Here is a 27,164-nt window from a genome sequence, read left to right on the forward strand (position 1 = left end):
ATATGAAGTATGTTATGGTTTGCTGAACTATGGAGTGCAGCTGTCTAGGCGTAGGCCCAATTCCATATTAATCAGTCAATTAATATTAAGAGCTGAGGTGAGCTAATTTAAGGTCCTGTTGATAGCATGTGCTCACCTAGGCACTGACATAGCATTGAATTAATGTGCCAGGTCTTCGATGAAGAGTCCTATTTTGTGGTTTTGCTCTCACCTTAATGAAAACATGAGACGCCCTTCGCCAAACCAAAACTATGTCTCGTATGTGCTGTTTGGTCCAAAGCCCTCAACTAAAGAACGTACTACTGTTAGAAGATAATGTTCTTCTTACATGTGTGAAATGCTAAAAAAAGGGTAATTTTGTTTCTTCTAATGTGTATAAAGATCATTATTAATGTAAGCATGAGCAGATGAAAAAAAAAAAAAAAACACCTTTGAGATGAACTGATTTAATTTCCAGTCCAAAATTGAGAACATGGATAAGATCAGGGAGAGCAGCAATAACCCCCCTTAGGGTAAACAGAACCAACATGAATGTATTGCAGATATCATTAATTCAGTATTTTAATGTACAACATTATTCAAGAATTTAGTCTGATTCAGAGGGGAATCAGAACGCCAAATCCAGACTGGACGGGAGGAGGAGCTGGGGATGGAGGAGGGTAATTAGCTCCTGAGAAACGCGATAGCTGTTGATAATACTGAAGGAGCTTATACTGTATATGGATGCTGTGATAGGCATCGTATTCCTATAGGTAGACGTGTATCAGCTGATGCGAGCTTGACTAACGTGACCTGCCAGAACTGATTCTACGCTTGATTTGTGTTTCACTGCTTAAAGAAACATTGTAAAATTGTAATGCAGCATCTTTCAACTGGGAAGATGATACCATAATGCATTGCATTGATGAAATAAAATGAGTTAATAATGTAATAACATTTATATAATAATAGGGCCCATTAATCACAAAATCAACATAAACAACAAAACAAAAGTAAAGCAGCATCCTCTTACGGAAGACCCTCGCCTAAACGGAAACAAAACATTAACATAAATATCCCAGGCCTGGCCCTTTCTCGTCCTCCACTCGTCTTCAAACTCTATTCAAATTCGTGTCGAGTCTCCCATGCGTTTCATGTGTTGATTTGTGGTTTAGTTGTTGCTTATGTAGAGTGTTCCAAATCAGTCACTTAAGAGGTTCCCTTTCAATTAAATGCATATGTTGGCTAGGCAGCTCTCTTTTTTGGAACAGAGGCATGAAGTCCTGGGAGTTTTTATTTTATTTTTATCTCTAACATTGTTTCTTTCTCCATCACTCTGCTTGTCCATCATCCTGTCTGTCTCTGTTTCTATCGCTATGAGACTGTGTAGTACCTCTACAGTCTCATAGCGATGCTGAGAATAGACCTCCAGAGACATGCGGCGCACAGGAGAACAGGATCAGCCTGTCTGTTTTTTTCTCATTTCAAGCATCTTCTAATCACGAGAAGAAAAAGCTGCAGACACCATCTCATTTTATCTTCACTCGTCAACAATACATCTGTAGCCAATGCTTTTAAACCGTGAATTGAATGTTCAAAAGAACAGCATGTATTTGAAATACAAATATTTTGTAGCATTTTGATTGGTCAATGTTAATCAATTTAATTAGTCCTTGCTGAATAAAAGTATTAATTTCTTTACAAAGTAAAAATGTACTGACCCCACACTTCTGAACTGTAGTGTGTGCAATATATATTTCAGCTGTGCTTGTCACAGTGCGTTCTGGGATTGTCTTATTGCATAAAAGATAAATCCAAAACTGCATTTTAATTTGGTTAAATAAGGCCTTATATGGTCTTACAAGGCAGCATAATGTTAGAGAGCTCACAAGGTTTTGGAAGAGAGTTATCAAAACAGGAAAATACTGTATATAAGCAAATCAACTAGTTACGTAACATAAAAACCTGCACAGTTCTGGAAGACCAGTTAAGTTGTGAATATCAAACACTGTGCGTTGCATGAGGAAAATTTCACGCTTTTGCTCAACACTTCTAAACATTTGGCTTTAATTTGTGTCCCGTGCAGAAGATCAGACAGTGGCTGATTATGTTGAGAGTTCTGGGGCCGTACATGCGTCGGCCATATGGCTCACTTCCCTGACAACTTTGATCTTCACATCACTACCAGAACGCAATTGTGTTTGTCACAGCTTGTTAGAGTAACTAGCCTCTTGGATGAAATTGCAAGCAAACGTCTGAAAAAGAGAGTCAAAAAAGCGTAAAGACATTTTAGCAGGGTGACTTGGAAGAGTGTGTGTTTTGCGACTCTTTGAGTGACATCATTCCCAAAGATAAAGATTGTGATAACAGAGGATTCGATCCACATTTAGCAATTGGTTTGCTTGAAAACGTTCCACGTTTTGTTACTTTCATTCCTTATCCAAAAACGAAAATCTGTGATTTACTGATTTGTCTGGTCCTCGCATGAAGTTTTCACAAGGCTTCAGAAGACTCTGGTGCATGTGTAAAATGGACCATTTTTATGGTACTTTTGTAATAAAAAATGTGTCAATTTTTATCTGCTTTCTTTACATAAAAAAGAGCTGCTTTGACCTCCTTTTAGAGTTTGTCACACTGAGCTTAACCCAGGGATATTTTTAAAACCCTGGGTTAATCTCACTTTTAAAGCAACATTTCATACTTGTAGTAAGTTCAGTAAGACTGATTGGACAAATAAAGCTTGATGTCATTGACCTCATAAATATGCATATAAGAACATTACCTCAGGGTTTAAAAATAAAGTGCTGGAGTGATTATGTATTTTTGTTGGGCAACCTAGAAGTTTTCTTCACCCTGGTTCCCTTGACAAAAACCCAATAGAATTTTTCCATGGGCTTTTAGATAGAAAAAAAACCCTCTCAACAGAATTATGATTCTTACACATTTTGTTCATCAATATAATCTTCACAAATTAACACAACTTTCATGAATTTTGAAACCTAAATACAATGGCCAGAAAAAAACGACCTACACCACAGTTGCATGACTTTTAACGTCACCACCACTAAATCTTTATTTAAAATCTACAAATGGGAAAGTTTGATTTATAATAGTTTGCAAGAGCTTGAGTATAAAGACAACAAGGCTGTAAAAGCGGACTAGCGAGTAGGTGAGTTTACCTCTTCGACATGATGTTTACCTGTAAGTCCCATTTAGCCGCCTTTTTGCAGATCTGTTTGCGCTCTGGAGACGCATTCGGTCTTTCCACTATCAAATTCCGTCATGTAAATAGCGAATCTGCTATGGCGCAAGCGCAACTGGCATTTAAAGGGAATGGGAGATGAGACTCTGATTGGTTTAACGCACGTAAATCCCAAAACACACCCATTACTCATTATGAGAATAGGGACAACCCTTTTAGACCATGCGCCTGGCGCGCCAACCATTTTTCCCGTCGTTAAACTAGCAAAAGTGGATTCGGACACGACCTAAGTGAACTTACACTGTGCACTTTAGACCATGCGCTTAGATCGTTAAAATAGGCCCCATGGTATTTTTATGCTTTACTATTTTCAAAAAAATTACATACAGCACCTTTTAACCACAGACCTTATTTCAAGCATTTGCAATTAACCAAAAACGTCATTGTTCAGACTTCAGGACGATGGAACCAGAAGTTCAAAAATGCTTGTTTCTGGATTTTTGGACTCCTGCAGCACTCTATGTACAGGTGCAGTTTGAAATCATGAAACATGAATAACTAAGATAATAACTTTCCTAGTGTGAGTTATGAACAGTTTGAAACATTGAACAAGATATCCCTGGTCTCAACTGCTCTCCCAACCTGCAACAGTTTGCTGCTTTCATCTGTTTGTTTGGCTGGTCTCCCACCTTCCAAATCAGGGTGGGAAACCAGCTTGACCAATTTAAATCAGTTAAAACCGGCACAATAGCTCAGGCTGGTTTAAGCTGTCCTTTTTTTAAGCTTGGCGAGTTAACAGTTGCAAGTGTGAAAAGCCCTTTTGTGTTCCACGAGTTTTGAATGAGATGTGGGTGATTAGATAATGACAGATTTTTAATTTTTGGGTCAACAATTCCTTTAAACTCTCCCCAAACCTCTCCTACCCTTTTTTCCCTCTCAACACACACAGTTTGTGTTCGGCAGCCAGCTCACCCAGATGTTAAAGTGTTGTTTAGCCGCGTCGCTGAACGCTGCTGCTTTCCATCCAACGTTTGACGAGAATCTCATGGACCTGTTGATCCATCCGTCGCCCCCACACGCACACACACATCTGGAGCTTGGAGAGATATGATTGATGAGAGAATTCCACTGGTGGTCTGTGGGAGACTCGGAGGAGGTTATGTCCCACTGGAGAGTTTCTAGCCGAAGGGATGCTTATCACCTTCTCACACCCACTCACTGTCTGACCAGGCCAGCCACTGTGTGCTTGAGTGTGTATGTGTGTGTCTGTTGGTATATAGAAAGTTTATGATTATGCATTTGTGATTTCCAAAGCGACATTGGTCAGAAACATGCTTTACACAAGTATGCAGGCACAAATGCTTTGCTAACACTTTGCAAGCATGATCCCTTTGAACATACTTAATGTGCACAGTTGTTTTGATCTGGTGGTAATAAACCTCTGTACTTAAAGGGCCGATATACTTATTACATTTTGCATTTATTCCATTAGCATTCCCATTCAGCAGCCCTGAAAGTATTTTTAGGATTAGTGTTATTTTAGTATTTTTATTTATTTATAGTTTTATAGTATTTATTAATAGTTTAAATTAGGTTTTATATTATATTTTCAGTTTTCATTTCAAGTATTTTTTTCAAAAGTAATTTTGTTGTGCTTTTGTCATTTTTATTTTTATTATTCCTATTACATTTGTGTTTCTATAGCTTTAATTTATTTTAATTTCAGTTTTAATTTTAGTAATTTTAGTACAACTTAAACTATTTTATTTAAGTTAGTTACAATAGCAAAATTCCATTTATGTTTAAGTTTTCCATCTAATATTTATATTTTACTTTATCTCAATTTAGTATTTAACAATAACAACACTGATGCCATCTTTGCTCATGGATAGTTTCAGATTTTTTTGTTTGTTTGCGCAAACATTAATTGAGCAAGAAATAAATGCGATGCAACTGATCACTCTTTATTATCATTTCCATATCACAGAGTTAAGGGCTTTCCTAAAAATGAAAAATCTATTTTAATATATTGAAACTTTAGCACTCTACATGTTGCTTGCAACGAAGGAGTGTTTTTATTATAATTTGTGGTACTTTTGTATGCTGAGAACACATACTTTCACTTCATTATGAATTGTGGTCTGATACATCATTTGTAATGCATGAACGTACAATATCAAGTTTGTAGTGCCAGAAGCATTGGTATACTTGTGCAAATTATATTTCAGGATATGCAGTGCTGCAAACCCACGACCATGCTAATGCTAGTGATGCTATTCCACAAGTTGTACTAGCAGAGTCTGGGCCAAATTCTAACTCACAACTAATTAATCTTAAGGAGTTGTGGGTGACTTCTGGGGTAATGGTGGTTGCAGTTTGGCTCTTTTCGGACTGATATCTGGGGATTCTGGCACTGTTTTAGGCATGTGATGGCTGGTTTCTGGGGAGATGGAATAAGTTGTGGGTGAGTTTTGGTCTGCTCTTGGCATTGAACTGGTTTACTTTTGGCTAGCACCTTTTGGGCCAGTCTTGGACCATAATTCGTAGTGGTATTGTACTGTATGTAGGCCAAACTCACAGCTGAAATTTAAGCAGATTCAGCCAAGAATCAATTTGCTATTTGGAAAAAAAACATCTTACCCAATCAAATTGGCAACTTTCTGCAAACCATCTCCCCTTTTTTGAGCAGTATGTTTGTATATTTTAGGGAAATGTGTGGTAATGATAGACGATCAAGATAAGCTACTGTTAGCAAGTGTTTGCATTTTGCCGTATTTGTCCTGTACATTTGTGTGATTTGTTTTGGCAGAACAAATTGAGGAAAACTGAAACTAATTTTTTCTCTCTCAGACAACAGTATGCTTTAGACAAAAATATGGTTCTATTCATCAAAATAGATTTATGTTTGCACTAAAAATGTTTACTGTTGGAAGACGACTGATGAAGATAGACAAGTTATACTGCCCTTGATCAAGTCATGTGGTAATGATTGTATTTACAAGATAAGCACACGTGGGGAAACTCAGGAATGTCTTTGAGCCCCTTTCCAAGTTGGGGGCAAGTCAGTTTAAGAATGGAGGAAACTAACTGCTATTGTTAGCCTGGGTTTCCCCATGCTGCCTTGCGCGCAGCGCGATTTTATTCACGCTGCTAGGCAGCCTGGACACCATGGACCAGATTTTCCCCCCAAAAAGGGAACCAATCACAGAACGGGAAGGGAGCAGCAAGACGATGACGACGTCTATGCGACACACCGAAGCAGTTTGTTTATATCTATGGATCCAACATGGCATCAGACGCTAAGTTACCTTCCGATGCAGCCTTAGATAGTGTTCTAAGTAGTTTAGAACGCAAGTTTATTTCGTCTTCTTCCTCGTCGAATTTCTGTCGCTCTACATACGTCATCTGGTATAATTGAAACGATTGGCTATGAGTTACGTACAGGCGCATTTGATAGACATTCGTAGTGCCCAATAAACGGCTCTGGGCATTCGTAAACCACGCCTCAAATACGAGAAAATGAAAATGTGGTTCCCTGACCACGTCTCAATGAGACGAGGTCTGACGTTAGCCAGGCTATGCTATTGTTCTCATTATTCTCAAATAGCTATGCTAAAATAGAATAGCGATAAAGCTTATCATAAAATACTTGATACAATCTTAAACTAAATGTATTTTTAAATAGAGTAGTTATAGTAGCTACATTATTTCTTAAAGACCATGCATCCAAAATTCAAAATTCATTATACCATAATAGCCTAAGAGTTAATACAACATCCTTTTCCAGTGATGTTCTTTTTGATATTTTTCATGTCATCATGTCAGTGATCACCCAAAATTTATTATATTTCACATTTATTTATTTATTATAAAATTTGGATTTTTATCTAAATTCAATCTAAATTCTATCTAAATTTTATCTAAATTCAAGATTTACTTATTTAATTGGGTGAAAGCTCTGCACCATAAACCTCAGGCTAACTTTTTCAAACTAATGTTGCAGTATTGGCTGAAAAACATCCACTACAGGGTATTTTTGTCCTTGGCATAAACTGATCCATTAAACTGATTATAGTAATTCATCTAGAGACTATTCGGTTACACAAACCGTGATTTGTTGCATCTTTGTTTGAAAGTACTCTTGGAGGAGAGAACGTAAGTGACAAACAAACATGATCTATCTAACAAGCTTATTATTTGTTACAACTAAGATCTTTCCCAAGGAACAGTCTTGGCAATCAAAACGCTTTACCTAAACTGACAAGTATAGTGGAGTTATATGAGGTCACACAATATTCTGGAGCGCTCTTGTCCAAAATATACTTTCAGCTCACTCAGTTCTGATTGTTGACAAATCAAGAGAGACATGGGAATATGAATTGAAAATCGCTATGGACCAAATGCTTTTTTTCCCCAGAACAATGCAGTGACACTGTTGGCTCTGATCAAAAAAAAACTTGGTGATTTACTTGCTGTCTGGCTACTGCGATCTAGCTAGGATTTGAAACACAGCCATTATTTGAATCAAGTCTAGATTCAAACTCTCTAACTGGATTAAATGCTAACCATGTTACACTCCATAAAAGCTGCATAGTTATTATCCAGAAGTGAAGTATTTCAAATGTGGCTTTAGAAGAAACTACATTCTTGCATTCTACAATTGGGTGCAATAAAGTTAAAAATGTTGGCAATAGGTTAGAAGTACAGTGGCCAAAATATTGGACACTCCATTTCCAGTGGACTCAGAGCGTTGTCTCTTAGGAAATTGCACTGATTTTAATCTCAGATGCAACCACAAAATAAAATATACAAACATTGCCTTCGCTGTTGCTAGGAAATGCATTGCACTGACCTGGAAGTTGAATTCCCAAAATGTGTCCTCCTTGTAAAAATACACTGGGTTAAGAAAACCTGCTTTTGGAATATATCAAAATGAACAAGTTTAAAAAATGTGAGATGTGCTTGACCAATGAAAAAATATGTTGGGGTGTCATGAGTGGTTGCCAGGGGGTTGCTATGTGGTTGTTCTGGATGGTTGTCATGTCCTGGTCTTTAGATGTTGCTCTGCTCCTTCTTTCACTGTATAGGTTTCTCATCATTTATGTCCATAGAAAAAACAGTGCTGAACACGTTATGTATTTAGTATTTCTGGTTGGGGAATTTAACAAATTCCTCTCTTCTCCAAGTTTTAAACTTGGTGCAACACTTAATATGAGATATAAATACTTTATCAATCTTTTTTATCAAGTTATTATTTATTTTGTATGTGGTTTAGTGTATATTGAGGTCCAATTAGGCTCTATGTACTTGTACTCAAAGTACTAAATTGTCATAATGATCGGGAAACTCAAGCTACGCATTTAGATTCTGTTTATTTAGCAATTTCCACTTCATTAAAACAATACAGAACAATACATAAACAACTGAATAATTGCAGGCAGGTGTTGGACACAGGGAATAATACGGAGAACGAAGAAAAATTCCCACACACTGCTGTAGCTCTCAGTAAATCCAATATATTTTTTAATTGATTCGGCCTTGCAAACTTTGTTAGACCATTTTTTCACTTCATTAAACAAACACCAAAATGGGGTTCATTTTCAGGTGTTTAATTCTGTTTAATGTGCTGTTTAATTCAATAATGACATACATTTGGCATTGCTGAAGGTGTGTAGTGCATCTGAATTCTAAGACCGAATATTAGTCAATATGAAATCATAAAGTAAATAAAGACTGTTTGACTGTGCTAGTTCAGAAATCTGTGAGTAACCTGAGAGAGGTGTTTGGTTTTCCTCTTTAGCCAGTATTGTGAAATGACTCCTCTGTAGACGTCGGAGAGCTCAGTCATGAGATGCAGTAGAGACTCTGAACAGCACGTCTGCCAGTGGTGTCTGCCATCTTTTGCTCTTATTTTCTTTGAGTTTTTTAATGTGCTCAGGAGTGCCCAATAAATGACACACCAGAGAACCCAGTAAATATTGTGGGTTTTCTGAGTCACACATTTGTTGCATGGTCCCGCTGTCACTGATTTAGTCTCATTCCTTCTGGCTTCGAGCATCTTGCCGTACCATTGGACAGACCTTCATGCTGTAAAAATTAACGGTAACACCTTATTTTGATGGTCCCCTTTAGACGTTCTGTTGACTGTAAGTAACTTTGCACTTACATGTCAACTAACTCTCATAGACCGTCTGCTTAACCCTCAGACGGTCCTCGGTCATTTCTGACCGAAGCATTTTCTGTTTTGAATTTCTAAAAATCACAGCTTCATCGGAATGTTATGAAACTTGGTGACTTTTATGGCATTAGGTATGTGAATACAAAAAAAAATTGAGGTCATGATCCGAGCATGCTACTGTAAGTGGTCGTAAAAAAAATAGTAACGATTTTGGTCTTCGGTCAAAAATGACCATCCCATAGGAAATGAATGGGAAATTGACAAAAAAAAAAAAAAAATCTTCGAATTTTTGTGTGTACAATCTACAAATCGGCCACAATCCTAAAAAAAGTACACAGCTGTAAAGGGGTGACACTCTACAACATCAAGAGTGCAAAAAAGACACACCCACCCACACACACACACATACAAACACACTTTTATACACATACACACCAATACATTTTTATTACAAAAAATCTGTTTTGAATTTTTAAAAATCACAGCTTCGTCGGGATGTTACAACTTGGTGACTTTTATGGCATTAGGTATGTGAACACAAAAAAAATTAGGTCATGATCCGAGCATGCTAAGTCGTCGTAAAAAAAATAGTCACACTTGTGGTCTTCGGTCAAAAATGACCCCCATAGGAAATGAATGGGAAATTGACAAAAAATCTAAAAATCCCCCCCAAAATTTGTTTTTTAAATATTATTTTACATAAAGTGTTATAATTGAATGAATTGCATTTTTTTTTACAAATTCTGTAAAAAAAAAAAAAAAAAAAAGTAAATGTGTCCATAAACAGCTGGGGAATTCACATGCCTCTCCATAGAGAGCTGTACATGCCATCTAGTGGTTACACCATGGTTCTACGCTTTCTCTCCATACTCTCACCAGATGGTGCTAATCTGCTTAAAACATTTTTTTTTGAAGGCCTAGACTCTATATTAAATTAAAATACTGCATTAAAAAAAACAACAATATATATATATACATTTTTATTTTATTTTCAATGGCAAAAATAGACCATAAATATTGCATAAATATTAATAAATTCAATAAAATTCTCTCAAAATACAAAATTAAAAAGAAAAAATATTATAGAAAAAAAATAAATTGCATTGGTTTTACTGGGATGGAGGAAGTTTCATTTTTAGGTGTCCGGTCACTTCTGACCGGGAAGGCCCAGGATGTGACTCCAAAACGAAGACCGTCTGAATATTTGCTAACACTTTATTTTGATGCTCCACAACAGACTTTCTACTGACAATAAGTAACTTTGCAAGTACACGTCAACTTATTCTACTAACCCTAATCCTACCTCTAAAACTCTACATATACTCAACTACTCTAATGAGAGTTAGTTGAAATGTAGGTGCAACTTTATGTCAACAGAACATCTAAAGGGGACATTCAAAATAAAGTGTAACTAAATTAATTTTCTTAGGATTTTCTTTTTCTTACCCCATGATATGTTTTATTTTAGTATTATTTATATGCTATTATAGTCACAAATCATTTTAATTTTAGTTTAAGTTTTAGTAATTTATTTTAGTTCTGTGTGCAGTAGCTTTAATTTATTTTTATTTCAGTTGTAATTTTAGTCATGTTGGTACATTCAATTATTTCAGTTTGTTGCCAAGGCAGCATTTCTAATTTGATGTTTTCCATGTATTATTTAGGCTATATTTTATTTTATTTTTAGTTTACCTTTATTTCAATTACCTACAACTATTTGTAATTATTTTAGTTTTAGTTAACAATATCAGCACTGATTAGGCTGATTACATTTTTAACACTATTAGTGATTTCTAAAAGATCATGTGACACTGAAGACTGGAGTCATGATGCTGAAAATGCAGCTTTACATCACAGGAATAAATTACATTTTAAAATATATTCAAATAGACACAGTTAAACAGATGTTTTATTTGATTATCTTAAATATGTTACAATAATACTGTTTTTACTGTGTTTTCATCCAATAAATGCAGCCTTGCCTATATATACGGTATATATATATATATGAAGAGTTCAGATGCAAAAGCCTCTAAGTGCGTGTGTTTTTGTGCATTTGTAGGCAAAAGCTGCTCATATTCTTTTGCTATAAGCCTAACAAAAAGTCCTCAAGCCTGAATTTGGTATTTGTCCTAATCTGGTGCACAAAATTGTTTATAAACGGTCAAGTTTCAACAGCCATAGTTGTCAAGTCCTAAGCTAACCTCTAGCTAGCATTAGCCGACAGACTCCTCAGCTTCAGCGTAGATGCTAAATGAGTGTTGATTTCTCCTCTAAAGCATTGATGTGATCTCTTCCAGTCCCATTTTCATGTCAGAGGGTTGTGATGAGAAGAGACAGGAGTAAACTAGGTGCTGTTCTACCTGGTGAGTCTGGCGAGAAACCAGAAAGATTTGCCGCCCATCAGGAAGTCTTATAGAGGGAACCTGTGATAGTAACTTTTAAAACAATAGGGATTTGAAATCTAATCTGAGGCCAATTTACAGAATCACTCTTGACTGGAAAGTTTAGTCTTCAGGGAAATGGATTGCTGTTAGATCATTGTAAAAGCTGACATCCCATCACCGCTGCGAGGTTAGCTAGTCAAAGCCCACTGCTGCTAGTCTGTTTTCATTGGCAACTACTGACGGACTGTTTAACTAGGACTGCGGTCCAATATGTGAAATTAAGAAAGCCTTTACACACATTCATGGTAATAGAACTGTACAAGCAGGGATGTTACATTTTCCAAATGAAAATGAGCAAGAAGAATGCAGGAAGAAATCTGCCTTTCCCACAGAACAACTGCACATTATCCATCTAAAGAATATTTTTGAAATGGAGGTACACCACTGTTCAAGCTTGGGGTCAGTGGGATTTAGATTTTAAAAAAGGGGTGGTATTAAAGGGGTTTATGAAAATGTTAAGGTTGGTGATGTCACTTACCCGGGAGGAATGTGGAGTAGTCTCCACGAGCCGTTTGTTGTAGTCCTTAAAAAACGATTTCTTTAAAAGCAAATATCTCCCTTTGCTTTGAACTTTGAGCGTCGTAACTTTGCAGATGTTGTTTATGCTCAAACAGCAACATTACACACTAACTAAAGTTAGAAAAGTGAAATCATAATCAACCACCCCTTTAATACTTTTAATCAGCAACTTCAGCAAGGATGCATTGATTTGATCAACAGTTACAGTAAAGACATTTATAATGTTGCAAAAGACTTCTAGTTCAAATAAATGCTGTTCTTTTAAACTTTCTATTCATCAAATAATCCTGAAAAAAGTACCATGGTTTCTACAAGAATATTAAGCATAATTTTCATCATTAATAATCAGCATATTAGAAGGATTTTGGTAACACTTTATTTTACAGTGTCCTTGTTACATATGTTACTGTACATGTATTTACCATAGTAATACCAGTAAATTATGCATAATTACATGCAACTAACCCTAAACCAAATCCTAATCCTACCCTAACCCTATAGTAAATACATGTAGTTGCTTAATATTACTCAATACTTAAATATATAATTACACTGTAACAATGACACCTTCAAATAAAGTGTAACCGGATTTTTGAAGGTTCATGTGACACTGAATACTGGAGTAATTATGCTATAAATTCAGCTTTGCATCACAGGAATAAATTACATTTGAAAATAAATTCAAATAAAAATCTGATATTTTAAATTGTAATAATATTTCACAATATTGCTGTTTTTACTGTATTTGTGATCAATTAGTATTGATGAGCATTAGAGTTTAAAAGAAATAGATCAAGTCAAAAAATTCTGTCATTATTTAGTGATCCTCTCCCCCCCCCCCCCCCCCCGCTCTTATATTTTCTGTGAAAGGCATTCAAATAAGACTTTTTCAATGAGAAAAAATTGAGAATTTTAAAATGAGATTTTATGACGAGCAAGTTTTCTGAAACTTTGTGTGAAGAACAAACTGAAATTTGAAGAAAATTGGTTGTTGTTCACTGAAAATCTTGCCCTCCACTGCAGCACTTGAATCTTATTGATTACATGTTTAAAATGGCACTATAGTTACGAACCAATGTTATGTCAAACTTGATGTGCCATTTCTAAATCTGTATGTAAATGAGATTTCAGAACAGGGTTGTTATTAGACACGAGTCAGAGTCTCTCGTGTCTTATTGCTTTATTACAGTCTTGGCTGCTTTTAGATCAGACACATGGGAGGTTGAGGTCAGTAAATGCGAGCTTCAATTGATTTGACACCAAATAAAAAGGCAGTCTGAGCTAGACGTTAGTATATTTTGCTCTATAACTTATATCAACACACAGGAGTTTGAGTGGGTAAAGATATCAAGCAAAAGTATTCTGGAACGCAAGGAGCTCAGCTAATGTTCAAGGTCAGTGTGTAGCTGGTGTCCAAGTGGGATTTACTGGTGGGAAAAGTGAAGGAACTCAATGGATAGGTGGGTGACCGAAACATAAATAAAACTGGGGAATGAATTAGTGTTTTTCTTCTAAAAAAAAAAGTTTGTGCAGCAATAACATTCACAACTGAGAACGATACGATTTTTCAGGTCTAAAGAGGAGAAACCCGAGATCTAAAAGTAGAGGGTATCATTGAACAGTTTAGTATGGGAAAAAAATCCACATTCACAAATTGGTGAAAAGGTGTGGGAACCCTTCAGTATGAACAATAAAAAATAAAAAACTGCTTAGTATGCATTTTCTTGCCTTTTTTATTAACCAAAGACATTCATACACCTACATTACTGTCCAAATGTTTGGAATAATAATTATTTTTTTTATTTTTATTATGCTCACCAAGGCTGCATTTATTTGATTAAAATACAGCAAAAATAGCAATATTATGAAATATTATTACAATTTAAAATAACTGTTTTTATTTTAATATCATTTAAAGTGTAAATTAATAAATAATAATAATAGATTTTATTTATAACGCACTTTTCATTCCGAAGAATCTCAAAGTGCTACACAAAAGAACAACAATAACTACAGAATACTAAAAACCATAAAAACAATAAAACAATCAGCACATAAAAGCCTTTCTAAATAAAAAGGTCTTCAGTTCTGCCTTGAAAGTGTCCAAGCTCTGTAATTCTCTCAGCTCTTTAGAATGTAGAAATCAGCATATTAGAATGATTTCTGAAGGATCATGTGACACTGAAGACTGGAGTAGATGCTGAAAATTCAGCTTTGAATCACAGGGATACATTTATTTATTTTTAATTCAGATAGAAAACAATTATTATATATTGTAATAATATTTCATAATATTACTGTTTTTGCTGTATTGTTTTCACTACCTTTGACTGGTAGTGTATAACATCAGAAAATTCAACCGCATTGCTAAGAATGGTTTACTTATAGTAGACTCTCTTTAGAAATTGGATTCGAGAAAATATTTTAGTATAAAAAAGTAGTACATCCTTAAATGTTGGTGTTTTTGTGTGTTGCAGTCCTCAAGAACGACCCGCTCAGATGAGGAAAGGGACACCGGCTGGGATGCCTGGGGCTCGTGGAGTGACTGTTCTCGAACCTGTGGAGGTGGAGCCTCGTATTCTCTACGCAGGTGTCTCAATGGAGTGTGAGTGAACACACACACACACACACACACACACACACACACACACACACACACACACACACACACACACACACACACACACACACACACACACACACACACACACACACACACACACACACACACACACACAGACACACAGAGAGAGATATGCATTTATATCTTTATGACTTGTCGAACACTAAGCCTTCCTTTAAACCTGCACTGCAAAAATGCTACATTAAAAACCTGTCAAAATCATATACTCTACTAGCCTAGGAAAACCCAGACAACTTCCGGCAAATTTAGATTTGCTCTGCAAGTAGTCTGGCAAAGAGCTCATTCAAGCCCATTTCTAATCCGTTGAAATCGCGGCACCAATCAGAAACGTTGAGGCGGGCTTTACACGATGTCGATCGCTCTAAATTGGTTTTAGGTCTATCCAATTGCGCCCAGAGGCATTTGAGCGATGTCCGTTGGTGAAGCGCTCCAACTTTTAAATGCATTATTATATTCAAATTGCAAACACATGAGGACAGTCTCCATGAAAGACCCACTGGCAGATGAACGTGCTACTACATTTCTCTCCGAAACGGTAGGAAATTAAATTAGATTTAATAGAGGATTTTAACTGTGACAAGATGATTGACAGGGCAGTTTACGTGACAGGATGCACGCGACAGATCCGTCCGATAAAGATGACAAAGTAGTATGTCCCAAAGCTTGCCTACTTTTTTGCTACACATTCAAAAGTAAATACCTTTTAATCACAAAAAGAGTACATACTTTTATGGTGTAGTGTAACTCAGGCGATTGGGACACAGCATATGGCTTTACACGATGACGATCGCTCTGATTGGTTTTAGGTCTATCCAGTTGCGCCCAGAGGCATTTGAGCGACGTCCGTTGGTGACGCCCCTTTGGAAATGAGTTATTAATGAAGCTTTGCCAGACCATAACTCAGTTACTACTGAGAATGGTCTGGTTTTAACCAGGCTAATACTCTACAGTGAAAAACATCATTGAGGCATACACAAAAAAAGGGGTGATGCCTGGTTGAGTTGTGTTAGTAGTGTGTTGAAACTCGCGATTATGGTAAGGGGCGAGACATTTGCCAAACACGCTGGAAGCGGTTGACCAATCACAACACACAGACCCAGCTGACCAATCAGAGCATGTTTCAGAAGGAGGGGCTTTATAGAGAATGAAGCTAAACAGAGCTTTACTGACAGACTGGGAAGAGAGGTGCTGCAACAATGTAAAATATGTGATAAAATAATGTTGTTTTTACATTCAAGCATGACAACCTAATTAATGTTTATTGCTGTGTCATGTTTGTTAGCCTAATAAGGTTCTTCTGTGTTTGACCCTGTTCACTGTCTATACGATGCGGTTTCACTTGATGCAATATACTGTTATAAGTTGTGACATATGCTGTCACCAGTATGCCATCCCATAATACCCAAAATTGTTTATTTATTTTTTATTTATAGACAGTTATTTTCTTTACTGTGAATTTCTGGCAACCACAGCTGCATTTTTTGCCATGAATCTATCAGGATTTTTTTCTTTTACAGTGTGCAGTTGCTCCAAAAGGTATTTTGACTTTTCAGTTACATTTTATAATCAAAACAAAATATCAAATCAAGTGGCATCTGCAATAAAGTAATGCTTTTCTGAAGACTAAATTCTCTTTTCTTGTTTAGAGATAGATGTCTTTTGGCTAGGTCTTTCAATTACTGCAGCTCTTTTTCTACAGACAAGAACACGGTAGAATTAGCCTATCTGTCTTTGTTATATTGCCGATATATGTCATGATGTCAGGCTGCCCGTTGTTATCGCTGATCTCAGAGAGAGGACAGAGAAGTGCTTCCTTTCCAGAGAGAATGGAAAACTTGACAGACACTTTGGACTCAAGTATCTTTCTCTCTCTTTTTGCAATTCAACTTCTATTTCTGTCATATTTCTGTCCTTCTAAAGCAAAGAAAAGGTTTTGTTCCTCAAGTAATAATGTTAGTACACATTATGCATGTGCATAATTTACATGATTTAGAATATATTAAGGAAGCCGTTGTCATTAAAATGAAGCCGAGAGAATTGAATGATTCATGGATACAGCAAAGTGTGTTTTCTGGGTATAATATTCATCTTGAAATGCAAATTGGATTGTTTTGTTTGTAGCCAATTTTAGTTTCTTGAACGTTAAAACAAACTTTGTTGACTTGTAAAAAGTAAGTTTGTTAACTTTTTAATCGTAAACTTTGTAAAGGTGAAATGTATTTTTTTGTGTTAAAATGCTTTGTCCTATCCCAGCTTAATATGACATTAATCAGATCTTCTCCTGAGAAGTGTAAACACTGTGGCACTATCAAAAGATTGCTGTTTGCTTGACCAGCCCAACTCTGGCTCAACCAAAGGCATTAGTTTGGGGCGGGACTGTCTGTTTCTCTCAAGTTATCAAGTCTAAAGGCCAGTTCACACCAAGGACTATAACTATAATGACAACGATAAAGATATATTTCTTAAAAAGATGTGAAAGATATGAATAAAAATGATGTTTATTCAGCCAGCGCACATACCTGTATTTACATCCTGTTTTCGGTCGAAGTCCATAGTAATCGATTGTCGAGTTCACGCGCATTGGTTTGGTACCTATAATCACGCGCGTGAACTCGACAATCGATTACTATGGACTTCGACCGAAAACAGGATGTAAATACAGGTATGTGCGCTGGCTGAATAAACATCATTTTTATTCATATCTTTCACATCTACTGCAGTCAGATTGACCCGTGTTAACTCTAAAGGAATCACTCACATGACCTGTGCACTTGTAATGACACATCAAGGATGTTAAGAGGCTAAAAGCAGGTTTAAAACTGGCCCCATTGAAGTCAACAGGGTGCAAATTTTAAAAAGAGGATAACACGGTGTAGGCAACACCAATTTTTGTCGTTGTTCTCTGTATTGACAGCACTCCAAATGTACAAAAAAAAATGAGCTCAATGTTAAAATTGACCGGAGTTCTTCTTTAATGCAACCTAATGAGATTCACAGCATTAATTACTTGGCACAAGCTGATTGGTTCATGTCACATCTGCAGCCAATGTGCTTGCTGCTCACAACATTTAACTGGCTGGTTTAGCTGGCTTAGCTTTCACCATAGCAGTTTGCAGCTCGCTTTCAGAGTTCCTCCGAAACCTCCAACTTCCCCAGCTCCACCTGTATAGATCTGCTATGGGTAATTTATATATATGCTATTTGTGCAGCAGTAGGCCTATGTCTTACATAATCCCAGCAGCGTATCAGTATGTATTGCCAGTAGCAAGTTCCTGTACTTACTCTGCAGCAGCAGCAATTCAGCAGCAGCAGTGTAGCAGATCTATTAGACCAAATACACTGTCATATCCATTACCATGCTAAAAATCTTTAGAGAGTTGTCATGATAGAACTAAATATAAAAGAATAGCAAATTCCACACCACAACTGTAACGATAATGGCACAGAGGAACAATATCATTGGAATCACTTCCAGAATTACTTTTTTTTCCAGCTGTTGAATTGTAAAAACATTGACAGCCAATCAGAATTGATTTAAGAGCTTAAGCATTTAAAGTGACAGAGGACAGCATATGTATTTATAATAAACAGAGTGATATTGTCCCCTGGTGTGGATGCTATAGTTATCTTTACAGTTACCGTTCTTGGTGTGAACAGGCTCTCTTTGACTCAGTTGAAATATGTTCAAATTGTTTTCATGGATCAATCCGTTGGAGACAATTCCACTTATTTTGGTAAAAGCTGATCCTGTCTTTCCTCTTGTTATACCGTTCAATCGTAGCATCCAAGCAATATCGCTCACACACATATACTGTAAATTGCTAATATTTCATTATATTATAGTGGATGTAACATCTACTATATTTGGAAAACTCTTTGAAGTGTGAAATGGACTTATTTCTGCTGCGTTTGAGGTCATCTCAGTATAGTTAGGATTTGGGACTGTGTGAGTTCTTATGGTGTCGTTAGCCGGTCAACGCTGCCGTTATGCCATATACTGCTCCAGAGTGATTAGTCACATGCTATTTACAGCTCAGGTGATTGGCTACAGACCTGAGAGAGAAATTGTGTACTTTCTACTGACCAACTTCCATTGAAATGAATGGGAATGCTAACGGATAGCTCTCTTCAGGTGCATCAGTCCTCTCTGAGACAACAGAGCAATGCTTTGATAGCGCCATAGTGTTTACACTCTTTGTGTAGATAACCCAATGAATGGCTTGTCTCTGCACATTAAAATTTGGATAGATATCTGTTTTTTTGTTTATCATGTTGGACACAATCATGTTTTTGTAGCCCATTTCCCATTACTTCATTGCTGGAGGGTAGATGACAAAAGCTAAAGCAATACTCATAGAAAATGGAAGTCACACACCATTTATGCCACAATAATCATTTAGAGCTAACTGAGCGGTTAGATCCAACTGAAAACAAGTGAAAGGGCCAATTACTCTTCAGGTCTCATTGGAAATACTTCTACTGACCCTCAATGTAGAATTGCTCTCAGTGATTCGCATTTAACTGATTCCTGTGTGAGGATCATTTTTTCCCAAGAACATTCATTAAGTTTTTTTTTGTAAGTCGCTTTGGTGCCTGCTAATTGGATGAATGTACGATACCTTTCAAAAGATTGGGGTCTGTATGATTTTTTAAATGTTTTTAAAATAAGTCTCACCAAGGCTGCTTTTATTTGATCAAAATACAGTAAAACAGTAATATTGTGAAATATTATTAATTATTAATATTATTATCTATTTTAATATATTTAAAATGTAATTAATTTCTGCGATATCAAAGTTGAATTTTCAGGATCATTACTCCAGTCTTCACTGTCACATGATCCTACAGAAATCCTTCTAATATGATGATTTGCTGCTCAAGAAACATTTCTTTTTAATATCAATGTTGAAAAAAGGGTTAGTTCAAAAGGGTTGAATTCTTTGATGAATAGAAAGCATTTGACAGCATTTATTTGAAATAAACATCATAAATATCTTTACTGTCACATTTGATTGATTTAATGTGTCCTTGCCGAATAAATATAATAATTTCTTTCAACAAAAAAAAGTTTTGATATGTTTGTAGTCAAGCTTTTGTCAATTGTCTTATGTACTGCTGCATTTTTGAAGTAGTTCTTTGGTTTATAGGGTTCTTGAGTTTGTTTGACTCGTGGTTTGGGGATTTATACAAAAGAAAATCTTGTATTAGTCAATCAAAAGATTTTTTTCAATATCAAATTCAATAACAAATTTGACATTTGATGCTATTTCATCCACAGAAAAATGTCTTGCACTGATAAAGTCTTTGCAATATTAAACAGACCATCATGAGTTTGCTGTGAGCTACTGGAATTACCCCCGCTCTCTTCCTCCTTTTGTTTATTGTCAGTAGAACTTTAGAAGTGCTCGAGCAGCAGGCCAGCTTGTGTTGTGATTGGGTTCTGCTGATTACAAGAAGATCTGGAAGTGATTCCACAGTTGATTATGTGGTCAGCGAACAAAGACGCTCTTTCTGAATCGCAGCATCCGAGCAATATCGCTTGCACACAGGCCAGAGCACCTGTTAAAGAGCACTGGAGTAGAAATAACAGACATCTATGGTTTAGAGTGGAGACAACTCAAGCCGTAGTTGACCTGAAAGAGAAGACTGATCAGAGATTAAGAGTTTAAGCTAATAAAAACACATACTTGTGTTGCATTATGAAGTACATTGCAGTAATCATTTTATTAATACTATAATTAATACTTTAATTCAGCAAGGACACGTTAAATTTATCAAAAATGACAGTAAAGCTGTATTCATAAAAGTGTCCTGAAAAAGAAAAGTTTTAAGAAATGTTTCTTGAGCAGCAAATCAGCATATTAGAATGATTTTGAAGGATCATGTGACACTGAATACTGGAGTAATGATGCTGAAAATTCAGCTTTGCATCTCAGAAATAAATTCCATTTTAAAATACATTCACATAGAAAAGTTATTTTAAATTGAAATAATATTTCACAAAAATATTAAATATTACTGCAAGAAACTGCTCTGACACAATTGCAGCCAATCAGAAAATAGCAGATGTTTCATTTTAATTACATGTTGAGCAGTCTCAGATGTCACTTTTTTTCTACCCTATTGTGGTATTATACTATAAAATAATAGGATCATTACAAACCGTGATTGATCACTGACTGGCAGCTGGTTTAACCAGAAGTAATGATGGTTTAACCAGAAGTAATGTCTTCTCCAATGTCTCATTATTACATGACTCACTATTTGATCTGGCTGCCAAATGTTAAAGGGGTGGTTGATTATGATTTCACTTTTCTAACTTTAGTTAGTGTGTAATGTTGCTGTTTGAGCATAAGCAACATCTGCAAAGTTATGACGCTCAAAGTTCAAAGCAAAGGGAGGTATTTTCTTTTAAAGAAATGGCTTTTTAAGGACTACAACAAACGGCTCGTAGGGACTACACGACATTCCTCCTGGGTTAGTGACATCACAAACCCTAAAATTTACATAAGCCCTGCCCCCGGGAACGTGATTTATAGATTATCAAGATAGAATATGCTAATCAGTGACTAGATGATAACTACACATAAGCTACATAAATTAATCAACTAACCATTCAGAAATGTTGTCTACATGTTGTCACTTTCTGACTCCGGTTTGAACATAAAAGGCTAAAGCTTTTGAAATTTTCAGCGCATGTTTGTGTGAGTGCAAGCTGTTGAAGCTCCGCCCTCTGTCCTCGTAGCAGCAGCAGCTCATTTGCATTTAAAGGGACAGACACAAAAACGAAGCGTTTTTGCTCACCCTCAAAAAGTGACAATTTTAACATGCTATAAATATATCTGTGGGGTATTTTGAGCTAAAACTTCACATACACACTGGGGACATCAGCGATGTATTTTACATCGTGTGAAAAGGGCATTATACCACCCCTTTAAGACATTTTAAACAAGCGTTTTTATTTTCATGATTGCAACTGGAGACCTCTTGCTGAATTAAACATGCGGCAAATGTAGTGAGGTCATGTTACAATGGTTTAGCATAGAACACTTTATAAATTGGAATTGGAACTTGGAACAACAAAAGCAAATAGAACATAATATAATTAGTCATTCTGTCTACATTGGATGCAGAGCGGCGTGACGCGACACGACAAAATCCAGACCGTACACTGATGCCCCGTTCCTTTTCTGATGTACTTCAAGCATTCGCGCTACTTCCGACATGAAGAACAAATGGATTTGCAATGGTCACTTTTGTCACGTCCAGTGTGGACAGTTTCTAGCTGTTGTGGTGCGACACGACAACGGTCGCATTCGATGTAGACACAGTGTTACTGTTTTAAAAAAATGTATTGCAGGATGCAGTGTATACTATGCAGTATTCTCTAAATATAAGTATTCCATTCCCAATCGTTTTGCTCAAGGGCAGGATGATTGGAGAAAAAGATTATCTAATAAGATCTTAATAACAGTCTGGTTGCATCTTCCCTCCATCCCTCAGTGTGATGTGAACCTTTTCTGTTTAGGGTGACTGTTGCTCTTCTGAACTGAATTAATAAGCTGAAATATGATTGGCTACTGTTTTTAGGCTGAGGTAATAGGACATTTAGAAAGCCAATATCCTGTTGTCCTTTTCTCTGTATTTCTGTCTCTAAACATCCTTTTCTCAAAACACATTGCTACATATTTCAGACAGCTGTAGCTGGATTCATGTTTTTTGGTGCCATTACAGATAATCACAAGTTGCAAATCAATTCTGTTTTTTTTTTTTTTTTTTCATGCACATCTTCTGGCTTGACAGAGTTGTTGTTATTACCTGACTGGCAATCTAAGTGAAAAATATTTCACAATAGAAAAATAAGGCTTTTTGTCGAGGAAATTTTGTTTTTGATATGCTGCAGCATGCATTCATTTTATGTTCTCAAAAAGCACACAAGCAAACAAAGAACCTCACAAAGGAGTGGGAAAAAATGATCAGGAGCAGGTCTAAAAATGATTTCTGCAGGGATAAATAGGGTGTTTCCTTTCCCCTTGATACAAAAGACGGAGCAGCTGTACCACAAAGAAGAACAATGACTTTGTAACATATCTGATTTTGTTGTTTTGTGTTTGTTCGACAGGAACTGTGAGGGCAGAAACATCCGCTACAGAACATGCAGCAACACAGTAAGTCAGGATGATATGTTATGAGGCCCACCAGGAGTCTCCATCTGCAGAAGTTCCACAAATTTATATAGAATTGAAATGCCTGCCGTTCATAAATTTATACAGATGCCCCATCCCTCTCATGTTCGTTTATTAGATATTTGGACTAATTTGGTCATTCTTCCTGTTACCAGTAAGAGGGTTGCACTCACAGCTCCGTTTAACACATTTTAACACTATTCATTTTAGTGGATTTCCACAGATTTTCCCTGAAACACTACACAAGTCTGCAGATTAATCATAGTTTACTCAAGGAGGATTTACCCTTTCATAAATTCATGTTTACTCAATTTGGCAGTGTACTTTAAACGTTTTTACAGAAGTACATTGTGGAATAATATAATTTGCAAAATATTTGCGTTTCCCTGAGAAACTATGTGTTCACTTGCAAAAGCACTTAAATATAGTTTCCCCTCCATCCTATTTCCTATTCCATGTCCCTTTAGGGCAGGGGTGTCCAAACTTAGTCCTGGAGGGCCACTGTCCTGCAGAGTTTAGCTTGCCTCAACACACCTTCCTGGAAGTTTCTTGTATGCCTAGTAAGACCTTGATTAGCTGGTTCATGTGTTTTTAATTGGAGTTGGAGCTAAACTTTGTAGGACAGTGGCCCTCCAGGAGCAGGAATGGACACCCCTGCTTTAGGGGCTCCGTAAGAGAAGTGAGGGAGAAATAGAAGTAATTTCATAAGATTTTATGTGCATTTTCCTCTCTGAGCGAAGTGTGACATGTCGATTTTAAGGTGGGAATCAAGAGCTGGTTATTAGTTTTAAATATTTGATTTCAGATATTGAAGGTTTACATTATTTTTCTTATGCAAGTGATTTTCTCTTCGCAAATTATTTATTATTTTCCTTGTATTACGCATGACCAGTGATTCATGAACAAAAAAACAGTGAGCCAGTTCTTTATTGATTCTTTGATGAATTGTTCAAATGATTCACAAATCAATCTTAAACTCCTCAGGCTAACATCTCAAAAATAAGTAAAAAATAAACGTTAATGGAATTGTTATTAACCAGAATTGTTTAGTGGAATCAGAACCAGAATTGTGCTTTATGATTCAGTCAATAGTCCCCAACTGCTCGACAAACTAATTTTGAGAGCTGTTAGATGCCCATGTGTTTCAATGACCATTTTCATCAAAAGCAAGTGTTTTTCTACCATTGAAGTGGTTTCATCTGAAATCACATTCCTCCTTCGCCCACAATTCCAATCAGAGCCATCTGGGAAAGATTCCCAGCATAACATTTATTCAATTTCCATCAAAACAGTGAGAACTGATGCTTGGTCTTCCCTCTCAGGCTTCATAATTGCCATTGATGAGATTCATTGTTGAATTGTTCTTTTTATTTCCATTACTGATCCTGACATTTGTAATCGCTCCATCCGATGGAGACGTTTCAATTATGGGCATCACTGATGATCTTTGCACATGGGGGTTTCTGAGCCGATCGAATGATTAAATGAGTTCAAAGTCCCAAGCTATAGAGGAAGAATTGTGGGTTTTCTTCAGTGCACAGGAGATGGCATAGGAAATATTGTTTTTCAAAACATGCTGGTTTGCCACAGTTCAATTACACTGTCTCCATTCGTTAATGCACCCGGTCATCTGCATATGCTGATGTTATGATGTTACGCATAAGGTCACAATTTAATCTTACCACATAGAAAATAATATTTCCAGTGTCATTGTCAGGCCAGATGTTACTGTTGGGTCTTTTAAATGTCAGTGTTATTATATTATAGTCAAAGATGTGAAAAATATCTGATAGCTGTCAAATTTTCTTTCTACCAATCAGGACTGTCCTCTAGAGTCAGGTGACTTCAGGGCTCAACAATGCTCTGCCCACAATGACATCAAGTACCAGGGACAAACCTACGAGTGGATACCTGTGACGTACGACCCTATTTCACCCTGCACCCTCCGATGTCAGGCCCGGGGAAAAAGCCTGGTGGTAGAACTGGCACCCAAAGTGTTGGACGGCACTCGGTGTAAAGCGGACTCTCTGGATATGTGTATCAGCGGGATCTGTCAGGTAACCATTACTGAATTAACTTAAGCTACGGAAGCTGCCAGTGATGCTACCTTCGAGTTTAAAATATCAGAGCATTACATCATAAGAGTTGCCACAAGGGGCACTATAGCAAGTATTAGCTGTTTACTATGCTCAGTTGTCTATTTAATAGTTGTAATAAGGATAATGGGTTTAGGGATAGTTCACGCAAAAATATGTCGTTCCAAACACAAGACTTTGGTTAATCTTCGAAACACAAATGAAGATATTTGTCATGAAACCAGAGAGGTTTCTGTCACTCTTTTGAAATTCCAGGTAACTAAAACTGTAAAGATCCAAAAAGGTCATAAAGGCATTGTAAAATGAATCCATATGAATCAGGCGGTTTAATCCAAGTCTTGTTAAAAGATACAATCACTTTATATGATGAATAGATTTAATTTATGATTTTATTTATGTCTAAACTATGACCGACACACATACAAAGAGAACATCACATATGGTAAACACTAGGGGTGTAACAGTAAATTATGGTTTGGTATGCACTTCTGTTTTGAAGTCGCGGTTCATTATGTTTTTGGTACAGAACAAAGTATGCATTTTTATTAAACAGTAGTGTACTGAACTATTGTATGTGATGCGCTCTATTTATATGTGAATAAAAGCTAAAAATAAATTTAAAGCAATCAAATCTCTTCACAAGACTTGAATTGATTCATTTTCACCTTTTCCATTGTTTATTTGATTGGTTTTGGCTGTTTTTGTACTTTGTTTCTGGCTTGGATTTGTGAGAAGTTGTAAAAACGACTGTCTAGCGGAAGTAGGTGCTTACCAGGTGCACTTGAATGCAGTATGAGATGGCAAAACTCCCAGAAAACCAAAGTTCTGTTAAAAACTGAAATCCGAAAATGTTATTTATGCATAAGCCTACTTAAGTGAGCATTTACAGCGCTTAAGTTAAGACCTCTGTCCTTTAAAGTACAGTCTAGGCTTGTTGATGAGGTGAAAAACGTTCTTCTGAAGCCAGAGTCACTCAGTATTTACGAGGGAGAATTCTTGACCTTTTCAGCTCTGTTCTGACATGCATTACAGTAATATTATTACAATGAGAATAAGCTTTACAGTTTTATCCATTTCTTTTCCTGAATATATTTGGATCAAATATCCATCCACTGGAGTTACCAAACCATCTGCTTCTGCCATAGTATCAGTCTTTTTTATTGCATGTCCAAAAGCTTAATGTTATTGTTTGGCGGTACTGATGCCAACAGGTTTTCCATTCTGGATGTTTCTAACTGCGCAGTTCACATTTCCTAAAAATATTTTTATAAAACCTGCAGCTAAAGTGAAAAGATAATGAAATAATGACCATAAACATAGGAAAACCGTCTCTCTTTTTCAGTGTTACATATGTGTGGATTTTGGGTATATTTAGGTCACGATTCTGCCAGATTGACCTCAGTTCTGTGTCCTTGTGTGAGCAAAAGAGAGAAAGAGGCCGAATCGACAGAAAGACAGGGATTGAGTTTCCATTTGACCATGGCTCCAGTTTAGGAAGTTAAAACGCAGGATTTCAAAAAAGAATTTGCTTGGAAACTACTTAACGGTAATTACTAGCTGAAAGCTTGCATACATATTAGACTTGATTTAGCACTAATTTAGCATTCATTTCACAAATAACTTTCCAGTGCACCTAGAGCTTGAATAACTTTGCAGTGTTTATAAAGGCTATGTTTGATGTGCTTAAAGAAATAGTTCACCCAAATATAGAAATGGGGACTTTCGCTCCGAGTATTTATAGGAACTAGCCAGCAGGGCGGTCCTCCGAGAACTAAACATTTTCCTGGTTTCATTCACACTGCCAGTAGAAACTCTAAAAATAACATAAACCATCACTAATATCCTGCCTCTCTGGTTGTTGTGCGGGACTTTTATTTTGACAATGCTGTGGACTTTTACTTTGACGGCGCTGA

General features: G+C 36.5%; 1 protein-coding gene across 1 annotated transcript in view; it reads left to right on the forward strand.

The window, feature by feature from the left end:
- Positions 1 to 27,164, forward strand: part of adamtsl3 (ADAMTS-like 3) — a 162,160-nt gene that overhangs the window by 64,727 nt on the left and 70,269 nt on the right. The window contains exons 4-6 of the mRNA XM_079866508.1: positions 14,803 to 14,930; positions 23,092 to 23,137; positions 24,976 to 25,212. Coding sequence (XP_079722634.1) covers positions 14,803 to 14,930; positions 23,092 to 23,137; positions 24,976 to 25,212 — 411 coding nt within the window. The remainder of the gene's footprint in view (positions 1 to 14,802; positions 14,931 to 23,091; positions 23,138 to 24,975; positions 25,213 to 27,164) is intronic.

The sequence above is a fragment of the Squalius cephalus genome, assembly GCF_949319135.1.
Source record: "Squalius cephalus genome assembly, chromosome: 3".
In the NCBI taxonomy this organism is placed as follows: Eukaryota; Metazoa; Chordata; class Actinopteri; order Cypriniformes; family Leuciscidae; genus Squalius; species Squalius cephalus.